Raw genomic sequence first — 17120 nt, 5'->3', positions numbered from 1 at the left:
GCTGGTGCCTATCTCCAGCAGTCGATGGGCGAGAGGCGGGGTACACCCTGGACAGGTCGTCAGTCCATCGCAGGGCAATTTTTTCCGATTTCAATTTATTTTAGCAGTTAAAGTTTAATTGAACAATATCTATTTTAGTAACTTTATTTACGAAATAAAACTCATTATATAGATACATTACACTCAGACTGGGTGTTTTTTTAATTTTTCACGAACAGCTAAATAATATACTTTAAGAGTAGGACATTACAGCAGACCAATAAAAACCAATAAAGAATTAAATGATTAATAAAAATTATTTTAATTATCAGATGGTTGGTAATTATCAGTAGGGATGTCCCAATCTGAAGTTTGTATCATATATCATCCAATATTATGTCTGACAGCCACAGCTGACAGCCTCGGCCCAGAGGGACATGGGCGTCCACCTGTCCCTTTCATATTCTGTACGAACTAAAGTATTGACTCATTCATCCATCTTTGGATTAATTCATGCCTAAAAATTTACATTTTATGTAACCTTGTGTTGGAGAAGAAAAGATTATTCCTGCTCCACTATCCTGGCCTGGGGACAACTGACCTTGTTGTCCTTCTAGTGGGCAGGCTTGGGGACAATACTAAAAGCTGGAAGATCAGCATTGTCTCAAAAAACAAAAAAACAAAATAAAAAAACGGAATCAAGACACCCCTAACATTAGTTAAATTTTTTTCATAGCATTATTTAAGTAACTTTTTAACAAAAATCGACTTTTAGGAGTGGTGTTACTGCACCATACATTTTGATTGAGTAAAAGTTATATGAAGCAAGGTTTCTTTTACTTAAATAAAGTTTATGGCTGTTCTTCCAACTATTGGTATCCACTGAAAGAAGAACAAACCTGTTTGAAACAGAAGTGCACTAGGCACAGTCAGATAGGTAAAGTTTACGTTAAGATACATTTTTTAGGACAAATACAAGTTCGGAAAGCTCACATAACAGATAGAAACGACCCAAATCCAATATTTGTGCCCATAATTAGGTGTGTTTCCATTAGCTTTGAATAAACCCCTCTCATTAGAAAACTTAGATGGAAATGGAAAAAATTTGGGAAAACTCCCACAAATTTACAAAAAAGTTTTTGTGCTTACTTTTGTGTTAAAGGTACGACGCTAGTTAGTTAGTTAGTTAGTTAGTTAGTTAGTTAGTTCCATGAAGTTCCTATTGCGCATAGAGATCGTCATTATTAGTTAATATTTTATCGTAAGAAAAACCTTCCTGATAGCAATACATTCATCAAAACCTTCCACCATTAGTAATCTGTGGTCAATGATAGATTGCAGCCTCTACTTCCTGTTCACAATAGGCATTTGTGAGGATGTACTGTATGACAAAACTAAGCTTTGCATTGCTCGGTTAAATAGCTTTAACTACACTGGAGACACTGCAGATTTGGATTTTTTTGTCAAACCTTTTAAAGTTTGCTTAAAATTTGCACTTCAGGTGGATGGAAACACTGCTAGTGACTTATATCCATTTTTTTTCTAGATCAGTCTGAACCACCCTTTTCTGATCTTTTCACCATCCAAACAAAAATCAGATTTTTGCCATTTTCAAATATGGTTCTATTTGATCTTATGTCGTTTTCATCCCAATACACATCCATAATGTTTTAGCTGCAGAATTAGTCACTAATTACTTCACAAACAGCCGTTGTTAATAACTGTGCTTTTTTTTCTTCTCTGGTGATCTCATATAAAGTTCTGCTAATTTCAATGAAGATTGCATAAAGTAATGCCAGAAATACATCTTGGGATTTATTTATTTTTTATTTATTAACTTTCACAATACTCTACAGCCAATAGAGAAAGATTGCAGCCCTAAAACCCCCCCACTCAAGGGCAAATGGTATGAACAACTGTTTCAGTAACTCATTTTGAGCTGTAATTACCACATTTAATAAGCATTAATAAAACAGTCAAATCTAACTACACATAATGATCTCACTGAAACCATGATGTACCACCCTTCTAGATAAAACTGCAAGCCACAGTTTTCCTCACCACTGCCATAAAACCAAGGCTGCATCGCGTAAAATTGATTACATCTGTAATGCACCTCACCATAGTGAGTTGGAGTAAAACACCCAAGCCTTTTATCAAACCACTCTCTAACTGCCCTCTGTCGGCCAGGGATCAATAACAGGAAAGATTTATCAAGGAAACTGGTTGGTGATTGGAGCATATATTCATGGATACTGTAGGGTGCCCACACAATGAGGTTGGATCATGATTAACTAAAATAGTCTATTATTATTTCACATTAATGAAAATTTTATTTTTAATGAAGTTATTTAGTGAATGATAAATAATGAACTAAAATCCCAGTATAAGCTCATCCTCTAGGATTAATTTAACATACAGTAGATTACACATAAAACATATATATATTCCAAACAAATTAATCAAAAAGACAGAGCTATATTAGACATCGCCAGTAGATATAGTTGAGTGTATTGTTTGTTACAGCCATTTTCCTCCTACATGTTCTTAGGGTTCATAGCAAAGCCTATATGACTCATCATAAAGATCATTTTACATAAGTAAGCATATCTCTGCAAAACATCAACTACCAGTTTTCCAGGGTCTGCTACATCCTTTTTTATTTCCTTACTGTTAATTCTTCTTATTGATTGCAAATATATTTCCTTTTAATTCATCCAAGGAAATAAAGAAAATACACTTTTCACAATGCTGTTCTCATGAACTGTGCTCACTGTTGCATTAATTATACTTACATATACCGGTATATTCCTTGTCTGACACTCAAACAAGGACCTTATGAAAGGGGGTAAAACAAGCAAAATGCCAAAGATTTGTTATTTTGTAGATGTTGCATTTGAAGTGGTGATCTCAGACATCAATGCATATACACTGTTAGTAAAGAAAATTTAGTTGGAGTAGCACAGTTTCTAGCTTAAAAATGTGCTCGGAATATTTATACAGTTATTTATCAGTGAGAAGTAGGACACCAGTGGAAATGTGTCTGACAGAAGAGGCCTGAAGACTTAAAAAAACAGAATCCCACAAGAGGTTTAAAAGTGGTGAGCTTAATCTACCCATATTTCATCAGAGTGAAGCATGCTGACTTGTGACAAATACTGTAACTTCAGACAGTATTGTGTTCAGGATATTGCACTATCCATAATGGAGCCGACTGGCGTTGTTTTTCTGAGTTTATGGTATGAACCAATGCAGTGATGGTGTTAGTCACATTTTCTTCAGATTATCAGTGTTTGGTTTATCCATGATTTTTTTACTGGCCCACATTTATAAATCTGTCTGAATGTTGTTTCAAACACACCGTTTTTCACAATGAAAAAAGTTCCATAAATCTGTCTACAGTTTATTTTCTCCCACAGCTCATGAAATAAGCGTAAAAAGTCACTTTAAGCTATGCTATAAGTGAGGTAGATTAAAACATAAGTTATAACTCGATAGAAAGCACATGCATTTAGATCTTGTCTTCCATATATTAGTGGTTCATTGAGTGAACTAAATGACTAGAATTGTTCTATTATATTTAGTTATTAAAAACATTTACATTTATTAAAAAAAAAATAATAATAAATTTGTTCAAAGATTCGTATACCAGATCTTTTGGTTCACACAACTACAGTATATCTTTGCTTTTACTCTTAAATTAGGCAATTTCAATTTTAAGACATTTATTTGCATTTTATGTTCCTTTACATTAAACCAGACATTAAAAATGACTTCAGTGACATTAGGTGTGCCAATCAAGGAACCTTAACAGCCTAATATGTTATTTTACAGTTAAAACAGATAAAACAGATCAGATTGACTTTTCTAGCTCTCAGATTACCTGATTTTGAAGTTCTTGCTGAATCAGTCTGTAATTCATGTAAGCCTCAACTAAGGCTTATACACCAAATTAATCACGACCAATGAATTCAGACACTTCCAATAACACCACAGCGGCAGTACTTTATGTGTCCAACATATTTTGTAATCTTCTGTCAGTCACATTGCAAAGAAATTATGACCTGATTTATGTAGCTGGTAAGTGAGTAAGTTATTGCCATCACAGCTCCAAAAAAGCTGATCACAGGAATAGCTAAATAAATTTAACTTTATTGATCTCACAATGGAGAAATTAACTCTCTGCATTTAACCCACCCCCTACTGAGAGCAGTGGGCTGTCACTGTGCAGCCCTCTGGGAGCAATCAGGGGTTAGGGTCTTGCTCAGAGACCCAGAGTGGCAGTCTGTTTGGGTTTTGAACTCATAACCTCAGGATTCCAAGCCCTAAGCCCTAACCACTAGGCATCCATCAATGCATCCACCTGTCAAGCAGTGGGCTGCCATTGTGCTTCTCCCAGGGAGCAGTGTAAGGGTTAAGACTGTTGCTCAAGGAGGCAGGGCATGGGAGTGTAGCCTGGGTGCCAGTCCGAACTTAGTCCCGCCCACAAGGTTTGAGGTCGGGGAAGTTCAGTCTGGCTCTGCTCCATAGTGGCGCGAGTATTATCGCCCACTGTCAGGCGATCCAATCAAATTGTCAGGGCGGGCTTTATACGATGATGGACAGATGATCAAGAGTAACGTAATCAACCACGTGACNTGGTTCGTTCGAAACACGCCCCATAATCACAGCTCTATGGAGCAGTATCAGACTCATATTCTGACTAGAATTGAGTCGGACTACGTCAGGCTAATGGGAGTGGGGCTTGAACTCAAAACCTGTGGGATGCAAGCACAATGCCCTAACCACTAGGTCACCACTCATCACTAAGGGAGAATTAATTTATTTCTGGTTCAGTACTACTTGGAAAATAGGAATTTTTCTTTGTCTCCAGTAGGTTGTCTTAAGGAACATTGAGTTATTCCAGGATTACTTTTGAGCTGTAGTTTACTTTAAGCTTAGCTAGTAGTAACTTCAGCCATTAACTCGGAGAGCTGCTGATGTATGAAGTACAGAACAAGGAAGTTACACAACACACAGACTTGTTCTAAATTTAAATAAGTGAAGAAGAAAATAAAAAATCTGAGTAGATTTGGTTCGTTCAAACAAATGTTTCACTTGATTGAGTGAATTATTACTCAACAAGACAGCAATACTCTAAGTCATGTTTTGCTGTTTGTGTGGAACTACATAGTCAAGGTGGGAAGGAGTATGGTTAAATATAAATTTAATATTGAACTAATGCAAACATAAAACAAATCAATGGTAACAAACTTAAATCAAAAACACTGGAATCAAACAGGAAGAAAAAAAAAAAAACATTTCAACAGAGAACCTGACAAGACACTGAAAAAAGTGTCCGGACACAGTGCTAAAGGTTCATATATCACAGACACCAAACCGACAAGAAGAAACAGAAAAAAAAATGGAGGATAATTTTAAAAACAATGAATGGAACCATAAGGAAAGTGCACAGGAAAAATGAACACAACAGAAGTGATAGGAGTAAACTAAGACCTCTTAGTTGGATGTATGAAACTCTGAATACATAAGAACTGAAAAGGTTAAACACATATACAACCACAAGAGTCCATAATACCAAGACACACTTTAACTTAGACATAGAGAAACCAAAGATGTTGCTACATCTGATGAGTTCTATCAAAAAAACTACAAGGTCATAAACAACACTGGTAGCAGCTGTAGGGGCCCGTAAATTTCAACTGGTTCATAAGCCAGCTGCAAAAAATAGATCAACAAGCAATTATAGTGCAGCCTCCCTTTTTTTTAGCAGGTTTGACAAGAAAAGCTTTGTTGTTTTTTGGGGAATTTTCTCAATTTTTTTTTTTTTTTTGTTGTTGTTATAAAATGCTTTAAAAAATGTTAAAGAGGGTTGTTAGTTATTTCATTATAACATTTCAAAATGGGTTTTTTCAGCTCTAAAGTATGATAGAGTGTATATGTTAAGGTAATATGTGGGAAATATATTTTTCTGTATACTTTAACAAGTACATTTTGATGGTGTATTAATTTTTCCGTTGTAACATGAAAATCGCACTAGGATTAAACTTGAAATCAAGATTTAAATACTATCACTCTGCTTTTCTGTTAATCCTTTCTCTAGGCCTCACCACTCTGCAGGTTGTTCTGGACACAGCAGCTGAAAAGAAGTGGCAGGTGACAGCCATCAATGTGGGAAACCTTAAAGATGAGAGGAAGGATGAGGCTTACCGCTCACTTTTCCAAGATCTGGAGAACAAGAAAGAGAGAAGGGTGATCCTGGACTGTGAACAAGACAAAGTGAAAGACATCATGGAGCAGGTGCTACATCTATGCGTTTTTACACTAATGTTTCTCAAAAGTAAACTATTTGTAGACAAGTTTGTATAGTAGTTCTGAACAGCATTTGGTAAAATTATTATGCAAGGGATTTTTATTTTATTAGTCAACTACTCAGTTTTTCTTTAATTTTTTATTTTTTTTTTCATTTATTTGATTAAAATATCCCAATAATGTGGCTATAGAAAAAATTAAAACAGGTGGGAAAAACCTTGAAAGCAAGGAGCAGAAGCTGCTCAATTACTGCAGAATTACCCAATTAAACCAAAAATGTATTGTTGATAAATCCATTCTATGGAACAATGTTCAACGAACTAGAACGTTCAGCTGATTTAAAATAAAGCCATTTGACTGCTTATATAGGCCGTACACAAAACTTTATTTAAAGGAAATAAAGGAAATTAAACAAGGCATTTTCATTTACGCTTTGACTCATTACAAAAGTTAATTAACATTTAATTCTTCAAAACATCTTTTTGGCCTAATTTTGGCTAAATGTGCTGCAGTCAGTCACCTCTCTACAGGGAAAAGAGAATCTGTTCATGTAGAAATGTTTTCCTTATTTTTGAGAGATATAATTTAGTTTTATCAAAATCTATGAGCTGAGATTGTACCTCTATTCATTCACTATTGCTCAAAAATCAGATAAGGTTTAGAAATAGGAATTCAACCTTTTCCACAAAGGGGTCATAGAATTGACAGACAGGCTCTCCAGCATTGCTTTCCCCTCAAACAGCACAGTTTCTAAGCTAATCTAATGAGTAACTGTAGCATTTGAAAACCTTGCAAACTTTGGACGTTTTAGGACATTAATACTCCCTTTCAGACAGAGAGACAGGTAGATAGGCTGACTATTTAATTATATAGAAACAATGGCTGTTTTCACAAGAGATATAAGTTGAAACAAAAAGGCCTTCAAGAACTCAATTTCCATTAATTTCAGTAATTTGGTTTCATCTTAACTCTACGATTTCCTTTCACAAAGCTACAGATCTAGCTTATGTTTAAATTGCTTTCTTTTATGCATGCAATACGGTACCGTGAACCACAGTAGTGGCTCCAACACTTCTGTGGCACCCAGAACAGTCTCACCTATTTTCTAAAAGACTCAGCTAAAAGTTCTTAGACCTTTTTTGGCCATTCATAGATTGCATAGAGCATTGTCCCTTTATGCCTGGATGAGAAGATGATTATTAGGTATGCAAAGGATAAAATAAAAATAAATAAAACAAAAAGGTAATGACAAAAGTAACTACATTATATCGATGCACTAGCTGAATGACTTATTTATGCCCTTCATTGCATTTACACACATATTATAACAAACACAAACATTTTTATGTGGAACTCATGTTCAAACATAATAGAACTTGAAGTTTCACAGAATGTGTCTCATATAATATTATTTCTTGCTTTATATCATATAAACAATTATTACAAATACTCCCAACTGTCGTACAAAATACCAAAAAACAGCAGGTTTCAGGAAAATGAATAATACACATACATACATACATAATAAAACATGAATAACACATATTTTATAGTTGTATTGTATATTTGCAATGAAAAAAAAGGTCATAGGTTGATAATGTAATAATGTGATTTACTTAGTTCTTCCATAAATATGCATTTTGTTTTGTCTCCTCAGGTCATCACAATTGGGCGACATGTTAAGGGCTATCACTATATCATTGCTAATTTGGTAAGTTTAAAAAGCTTTGAAAGGTTTGTATAAAATAATGCAATTTTTTTCTTACTTTTAAAGTTCTGTCAGAGATCAAATGGTTTCTTCTGCTTTCAGGGTTTTGTTGATGGAGACCTTTCCAAAATTCAGTATGGCGGAGCCAACGTTTCAGGCTTTCAGATTGTGGATTTTGATCATCCTTTGGTTTCAAAGTTTGACCAACGATGGGAGGCCCTGGAAGAAAAGGAATATCCAGGAGCAGACAGCAAAATAAGGGTGAGTGTAAGGACAAATGGACAAATATGTATATTTAATTATATCATTGCTTTAACAGAGATGTATTACAATCCATTTGCGGACAATAATTCTCTATTATCTTCTTATCTTTGAACCTTTGAAAATGACTAACCAATCAATAAATAATAAGAAAACCATTCGCATGTGCTTTCAAACAAATTAGGGATACAAATTCAAAACTGAAAAAAAAATTAATAAATAAAAACACCACAAATGCAAATGATTAAAATAAGAAAGGACAATTATAATGACTGTGTTCCAACACAGGCTTGCCACTATGATATGAAAGTTAAACATCTCTAAAACCATCATCTTGACCTAAAAGTAAACATTAGACTAATTTTGATATTAAAGCATTAAGGAAATGTTTATACACAGGAGGTGCTTCATGATATTTTAATGGGTTTAAGTGTTTCAATTTTCCTCAACCTTAAATAATGTTTGACAGTCGAATTATTTGCTACAGACTATCCTTTCTGGATAAGCAGCTTGATATGGTAATGCAAACATGCCAATAAGTTGTATTCTAGCAAGATTTAAATTGGAAGAAAACTAAACTGCACTGCTTCATAAGAAATGCTTCTGATTATGTTGTCAACATCACTCATAAAGGCATCTACAGTGGAAAAAATTAAATTTAAGTATTTTGCCATGATCTGAGGATTTGACATACACTATTAAAGTGCATATAACCTTTTCATACTTGTTTACATTTAATTATGTTATATGTGTGTATTATTAGCTGCAATCCATTAATTTGTGGTGTAGAGATACATTTCTGTTTATTTTCTTATGCTAGCCAGCAGGCTGCATGCTTGATAGCTCCATGGTGTTGTAGCACTAAAGGCCTGGGTTTCAATTTATGTCGGGTCTTCTGCATGGTTTGCGTGTTTCCTCATTGCATGCATGGGTTTTTTCTGGGGCCTTCAGTGTCTTTCCCAGGTTCAACCTTAGCCCATCAGCTAAAGTGTATACAGTAGGTCTTTGTAGGGGTTAAAATGTGTGCATTGTTTGCGTGTTTCTGTGTTGCCTTGTGATTGACTGGTGACCTGCCCTAGGTGTACTCCGCTTGCCCATTGACTGCTGGGGTATAGTTTAAACTTAGGATGCAGTTTACTGGCAATTTTCATAAATATGTTTAGTTTAATGTTCGACTTATACTTATAAACTAAAAGATCCCCATCTTATCTTCCCTCCTTTAGTATACATCAGCTCTGACCTACGATGCTGTGCAGGTGATGACGGAAGCCTTCAGATACCTACACAAGCAGCGCATTGACTTTACAAGGAGGGCTAACACAGGGGACTGTTTAGCTAATCCAGCTGTGCCTTGGGCTCAGGGAGTGGAAATTGAGCGAGCGCTGAAACAGGTAATACTCCTTCTCCAGGTTCTTTTTATAACATTAACAAAATTAGGATATGTATAGCAAATGGTAATTGATTGTTTTTGATGTATTATGACTAAGAACATATATTTTCAAAGTAAGTGTACTGGTAAAAATGTTTACTTATTTGCTCTCTCTATAATGTTTACTAATCCAATAACTCGGAATGTTGAATATTGAAGAATAGTAAATATTGAATAAGTATATGAAGTGTATGAAATAAAGTCCTGGTAATCTTTAGGTAATTTAATAGAAATAAATGGTGTGTTGTAAAGAGTTTTATAAAATATGTTAGGCACACACATATAGGCACCCACATGTTGTTTCAGATGGATTGACTGCTTTGTTAACTTGTTGCTGCTGATCATTGAAAAATACCAGCACATGTCAAACCTAACCTGCAGCACCTCCATTTATTAATTGTACCTCCATTTGAAAAAGTTATTGTTAGTCTAAAGTAATATACACCTGATTTCTTGAATGTAAAAATGGTACTTTTTTTTTATATAAACAAATTAAAAACAAGGAACAGAGATTAACCTTCCTAAGATTAGCCAACCTACCAAAAGCATTTTGAGAACACACTTACAACTTGTCCAGGAGGTCACAACCGAGGTAAGAACTACATTTAAAGCTCTGCAGCATCAACTTGCCTCAGTGAAAATGAATTTTTATGGTTTAAGAATAAGAAACCGACAGGACAAAAGATGGCTAAAGAAGATGAAGTGGTACAGTATGTCCTTAAAGAATCAGTCCTTGCTCCTATAACCTTTAATGTTGCTGAAGACAATAATTCTACAAAGAGATTGGGCAATCATTCCTTTACATTGATTTAAAAGGCTTACAAAGAGTTATTGCGAACACTTGATGCCGATTGTTGCTGTTAGGGGATATATAACCAGTTAAGGAGGTTTTTTTTATTTTTCTACAGAGCCCCAGTTTGTAGGAGGAATTATTTTCCTCAATAAATATAAATATCATTTGAAAATATTGTTTGTATATACTCGGATTACTTTTTTTCTGTTGATGATTTTAAAAAAATGTAATCTGAAAGGTGCAAATATTTTTCCGCTGCCTTTTATAAGCACTTAAATCATTCAGCTGATCATAAATACATCCCCTTTAGAGTGTCAGAGGAGATACACAGATACTTAGACCATCTGACAAGTGTGATAACATCCAGCAATGGCTGCTTCCCTCTAGCCTCTAAAGATGTCCACTTCACTTCACCGGTTTGAAACGTTGCATAGCCCACACTGACAAGAAAAATCAACTCTTCGGCAATTTTATTTTTCCTAAAGAGTTATTTCATGTTCAAATGGTAAGAATATGAAAAAGCTAGAATCAGAACTATAAAAGATGCATATTATTATTGATCTCATGCTCTGCAATGTCAAAATGCATTCACAACAAGCCTCAACAGTCTTACTGTGAGGACCAGTTGCCGTGGTAACAGGAGCTCTCTCTTAGAAAATGCCAAACACCCACAAAAATTTGAATTACCTTAATGATAAAAAACAGACTTTAGCTTTATATTCGAATGTTTTATTGTGGAATGTTTTTTTTTAAATAAAAATAATCTTGAAATATCTATAAGGAATCCTGTTTGATAGTTAAGGTTGGACAAAATTTACTTCATATTTCATAACATATTCTCTCGTTGGTAGCAATAAAAACATGCCACAACATTTTCTATGTTTAAATATACAAATATTAAAAAACTGATTAGATAAAATAAACCTAAATAATCTTAAAGGAATAGTACACCCAAAACATGATTAGCCTTCATTTTCTACTCACCCCCATGCTGAACAACACTCTGGAGTACTTTTTTGATATNCAGCTCGGCAAAGAACTCATGCTCTTCCTCAACACTGAAGTCCTCAGACATTTTTCTTTCGTTGTTTCTTTCTTTGCACAGATAAACAGCACATTTCTTCTTCTACGCTTGCATTATCGGCAGAGCAGACGCTGAATGCGCACTTTCGTCTGGTTTGGTCTGCCGCGGTTTCCTGATATCTAACAAAGTGGTCACTTTTAGCTTTGTCAGGTGTTGATCTTTTGCAGTGACACTGAAAGCAGCAGGATAAACATAGTATTTACAAATTATGATCATATGTCACTTTAAAATATCAAACTTTTTTTTTTCATTCTAAATAATCCTTCACGATAATGACACAGTGTCATGATGGGTCTCTGTGTTTAAACCCACATGCAGAACACCACAGGAAACGGGGTAAAAGTTAAACAGTTTATTTGAAAGAAGCACACAAGAGTATGAATGAGCAGATTCTGGTACAGGTCCGGGACTGGAATCACAGAGTAATCTGCAGAGATTAATAGTTTGGTTAGCCAGGCAGTGGTGATGACTTGTCAGGGGTTCGATTCTGGTTTGTACCTTGATGAGGTTCAGACTGATCGATGGAGAGAGGGAACCGGTTGGGTCCAGAGACTGTGGATTCAGCAGAGAGCTCAGCAGCAGCAGCGTCTAGCTTCAGACTAACGAGGTTCAGACCTTGAGTTGATTTGGGGCTGGGAATCAGACTGATAGTCTTCAGGTTTGGCTTCCTTGGGCAGGCAGGCAGGTTTCCAAGCACAAGCTCCTCCAGAGCTACAGACTTCAGTCGGGCTTTCCAAAACTGGTCAACACTCCGGCGCTGAAGACAGGTCTGGCTGCTGCTTATGTAGGAGGTCTCCTGATGGGCTGATGATCCTCAGGTGTGCTGGAGGCTCCAGCCCAGGAGACCCACAGCGCTCTCTGTTGGAGACAGGTGGCAGATCTCCAGATCCCAACAGTACCCCAGATCTCAACAGAAAAAACATAAAAACAGGAAGGGATCCTTGGCGCCCTCTGGAGGACAAGCCTCTGGATCCCAACACACAGGGCCTATTGATATTGCTGGGATATCTTCATAATATATGAAGCACATCTACAGTAGGGTGAACTAAAGTCCTGCAACGGGTCGGGTACCCGCGGGTCCCCGACGGGTCACCCGCTAGAATGCTCTTTTGCAGGTGAAAAATACATACATATAAAAATAAACGGGTCGGGGTCGGGCGGATATTTTGTTAGTGCGGGCAGGTAGTTGGTGATTTTTTTTTATGCTTGTGTGTTGCTCTGGACATCAGAAATGTTATATTAATCAGGCACTGGGGTCACCCTTGTTGTAGCTTAAAGCCCTGCTGGCAATGTGGGCTTCCCTCCAAAAAGGCCACAGTCAGTGCATACACGTCTGCTGCAGTGTTAATGGCGCTGTTCTGCAGCGCAGCGTACTATAGCCTATTACTTGATGTGTTAATGGGTCGGGTTGCGGGTTAAATATCAACGGGTCGGGTCGGGTTCGGATTTGAATTAAAGATATCCGCGGGTTACGGGTCGGGTTCGGTAGTCATCCTAACGGGTTCGGGCGGGTGCGGGTTGGTAAAACTCGACCCGTGCAGGACTCTAGGGTGAACCTAAACTTAGCTACTGAAAAACATTATTGGCTCTGAATGGTGTCTTCAAAATAAGTTTTAATCAGTTTTAAGACTTGAAATAGGGACATCCTGTTGTTTCTGTGTCTGCGACACTCTAAAGAACTAATATCAGGGGACAAACTGACATAAAATAAGGTGACCAGATTTCTGAAATCAAATCTGGGGACATTTTCAGCTAAGATAAAAAGAAAGACAATAATCAGAATTAAAATAGGAAATGGGGACAGTGATGCTTCTATCCATTTTTATATATTTATTAATATTTGAACAACAAATACCGAGTGTAAAATCCAGGAATGCTCCTCTCCTATTTCCAAACATTGATCAAATTAATCAATCGATAGTGTTTATTAGTACCATCTGGTCAGTTATTCTTCCCTGTTTTCTTCCCTCTCTCTTCTCTAGTTGTAGCTGACTTCTATTTTCTCTTTCACTCTTCTAAGTAGAGTTTTCCTCTTCTCTCATTCAATCTTCTTTCTATCAGTCTTCTTATCTTCTTCCTCTTCTATAAATGTTACACTAAACTAAAACAGACATAATAAAATCAAATCCCCATAAGGAGAGATAGGTAAGAAAAAAATTTGAGTGTAATTCTTATATATTCCCAAAAACTAAGACTGTTTATTTAAATTATTGGTATTTCACTTACTATGAAGCAAATTTCTCTTCTCGGTCAAATATTTATTTTATACTAAGAGGCTTTAAAGTTTCATTAAATCCAGTCACAACTTCCAAGTGCGCATCTCACAACTTCAAAACAAACCTCTTATCTCCGGCATGGATGAAGAGATGCTGAGTTTGCAAAAAAACAATTTTGTATGATCCTAATTATCCCTATTACAAAGAAACGTGTGGCCACAAAGGTGTGATGGATGCTGATGTTGAGTTTTAATCATGTCATTAAATTAAGCGTTAATTGTTGCATGTTTTGTTACTATAAGATTAATAGTAATAATAATAAAGTTGAGCATGACACCTTGAGGAACCCCGGGAGGAACCTCGGAGGCTGTAGGCTTTGCTTTGCATAGGTGGTTTGGAGTGGGGCAGTTGCGGAGGATGTGGAATTTCGGCATAGTGCTGCGCTCTGCTCCTCCTCCATACGTTCACAGCTGCCAAATAGCTAGCTAACAGCTCTTTCTGCATGCATTGTGCTTAAGCACTCGTTCTACCGTAATAACAGTCTACATGCAACATTTGCCCCTCTTTCTCAAAACTGTAAAATCGTAGACGTCTGGTCACCGTAACATACAGTAACTTTAAGAGAGCAATATTCTTACCAATTTAATGAGGTCCAAAGATGTCAATATATAAGTTATACTGACGGGGCACTTAAACATCAAAAGCTGTAAAAATCCAAGTAAAGGCTCTTTTTTCTTATTTCTTCATTTTTATTTCTTCATTTCAGCAATGTGTCCACAAGGAGATATGAGTTGTGTTTTTCAACAACATTCCTTCCACTATTGTCAAGAGACTATGTCCCATGTTGTCTTCTATCAACTGTTCCTTAATTATGTGGAAAGAAGTGCTTTGAAAAGAGAAACTCTGTTTTTTTGGAATAGAAATGGAAATTTGGACAATTCTTCAAATATATGTTAATCTCTTCCTTTTCTCCATGCTGTATCTCAAGAGAAAGTCTCTTTACCTTTTTGTGTTGCTGATACATAGCTGCTTATCAATTCAGCATATTTACTTAAGAAAAGTACTTTTACAACATGCAAATATGCTCAGCTGTTACATACTTTTTTATTTATGGTGCTGATGTTTCTGTTGTATAAAACCCTGTTGTCAGGAACCAAGCATTCAGTGAAAGAACAAAGGTGTAGAAAAACATCGATTTATTTTCGCCACAGTACTAACGAAAAAAATCCAAATGGGGCCACAAAAGAAGATATCAACTTATACAAACCAGAGTTGACCTCTCACAATGAACACAGGGGTATTTAACCACATAGGCTGGCCTACAAACAACAAGAAGGGGAGGGAGAAAACTAAAGACAAACAAAAAATAAACCTAGACATCGAAGTCAAATCTAGAAAGCATAACTACAACACAAAGCAGCAACATCTCAAAAAATGAAACGTGCAATTAAACATCTGCCGCGTGAAAGAAACATTAAAATACAAACACTAAAATAGTTGGAGGACCCTGACAAATGTCATTGTCTGAGAATATCATACAGTGAATCAAAATTTAAAAACATTTGCCACAAACTTTTTTTCTTTGATTTCTTTGTTGCTTTTAACACCATTTTGAAATTTTGAATCAGCTAAATGTTAGATACATTTACGTTGGTTCATAAAACTCAACTTAAGGCCTTTGGAATCCTTCTGGAGATGTATCTACTTTTTTTAGGCCTGGAAGAAAGAAATATTGAAGTTAAGACCACAATGTAAAACTTAGTTAGAGACAATGAGTTTGATCAAAGATGTACTTTGTGTTTCTTCAGGTCCGTGTGGAAGGCCTGTCTGGAAATATTCAGTTTGATCAACATGGCAAGAGAGTCAATTACTCTGTGAATATAATGGAACTAAAGAGTAATGGTCCAGTTAAGGTAAGCCGATATAAAGTAAATAATCTTCACAAAAAAGAGCTTTCTCTGCCTACTTGTGTTGTGCTTTGATATGTTTTAACTGCATACTTATAGAACAAAGCAGAAAATATGCTTTGTGAAAATTATTGAAGGAAACTAAGCCATGAAAAATATTTCTTGATTGTTTCTTACTTAATGTATTACATCCATTATTTAAAATTTAATTAAAATAAAGGTAGCTTGATTAAAATAAAATTCTATCTGTTTAAAGTTAAGTATTCAGCCTTTCCCAGTAGTACTCAGAAGAGAATACCAAGGCTTGGTACTGATAGATATTAGCCCTGTTCTTCTTCTACCTTTTGTATGGTCAATACTAAGGATGCTACAGTATTATGAGTAAAAGGAAGTAAGAAATGCTCTGCAAGCCTTCAGCCCTTTGGAAATCATGATGCAATGGAAACATATAAGAATGATGCTTGTCAAATTGAAGCAACAGCTTTATGGAAAAGAAACTACCAAAAAACGCAAGTTACTCAAATGTATTGAGAAGCTGAAGCTCTCCCTTATAAAAGCTAAAACACATAAGGTGCATACATTTGTATGTGTCACACAGAGTACACGTGAATAAATACTGTGTTTGTTCATCTCTTTGATGTGGCTGTGTCATTACCTCCTGTCACACAGGTATTGTGGCATGTAGTGCCTAAGTACCACATATAAACATCAGGAGGTCCCTATGCTAAAGGAACTACAACAGGAAGAAGACAGGCTCCTTTTCCTTTCTTCTTATTTCCTGCCATCACTATTCAGACCTCACTTACCATGGTGACCACTGTCATACATCAGTTTTAGCTTAAGAGCCCTTACCAATTTGTTGTATTTGGATTGGGCCCATATCCATTCTGTTCTTGATTTTAGTGGGAACAGCAGTGGTATAGGATGTGGGAATTCATCCTCCAATCAACCTCTGTCTTTCACAGTGTTTTTCTCCTTGGGCAAGACACTTCTCCCTGTATTGCCTACTGATGGTGTTCTGAGGGCCCTTGTATGACACCTGAGTGTGACAATCTCCTGTGAATGACTATATATATTTATATCTAGCACCTTGAAAGGTGCTACATAACTCCACTTATATATAATCTTTGTGCTATATACAGCTAGATATGACTATATTCATTAGTGCAATTATTTGGCACTTACACTTATCTATGTAGTCTATGAGTTCTGGTCATCTACCATTGTTTCCAGAACTTAGTCACACAGAGAATTTAACCAAGGTGGCTGTCAGTCTCTTGGCAGCCATCTATATTCAATGTTCTACACACTTACTGGCTCAATCCAAATACCTCAAACCAGGACACTTAAAGGAATAGTACACCCAAAACATGATTAGCCTTCATTTTCTACTCACCCCCATGCTGAACAACACTCTGGAGTACTTTTTTG

At 36.1% G+C, this 17120-nt stretch overlaps 1 protein-coding gene across 7 annotated transcripts in view; it reads left to right on the top strand.

Annotated features, from left to right (window-relative positions):
- The window catches only part of gria2 (glutamate receptor, ionotropic, AMPA 2), a 66676-nt gene that overhangs the window by 35870 nt on the left and 13686 nt on the right, over window positions 1-17120 (top strand). For all 7 annotated transcript variants that reach the window (XR_001481540.1, XM_015385828.1, XM_015385826.1 and 4 more), the window contains exons 4-8: window positions 6083-6279; window positions 7949-8002; window positions 8102-8260; window positions 9484-9651; window positions 15591-15695. Coding sequence is in view for 6 of the 7 variants with exons in the window: in XM_015385828.1 (XP_015241314.1) it covers window positions 6083-6279; window positions 7949-8002; window positions 8102-8260; window positions 9484-9651; window positions 15591-15695 (683 nt within the window). In the remaining variant the exon portion in view is untranslated. The remainder of the gene's footprint in view (window positions 1-6082; window positions 6280-7948; window positions 8003-8101; window positions 8261-9483; window positions 9652-15590; window positions 15696-17120) is intronic.

The sequence above is a fragment of the Cyprinodon variegatus genome, unplaced genomic scaffold (assembly GCF_000732505.1).
Source record: "Cyprinodon variegatus isolate N-32 unplaced genomic scaffold, C_variegatus-1.0 Scaffold349, whole genome shotgun sequence".
NCBI classification, from domain to species: Eukaryota; Metazoa; Chordata; class Actinopteri; order Cyprinodontiformes; family Cyprinodontidae; genus Cyprinodon; species Cyprinodon variegatus.
The sequence above is the reverse complement of the archived record's forward strand: the minus strand, read 5'-3'. Positions and strand labels throughout refer to the sequence as shown.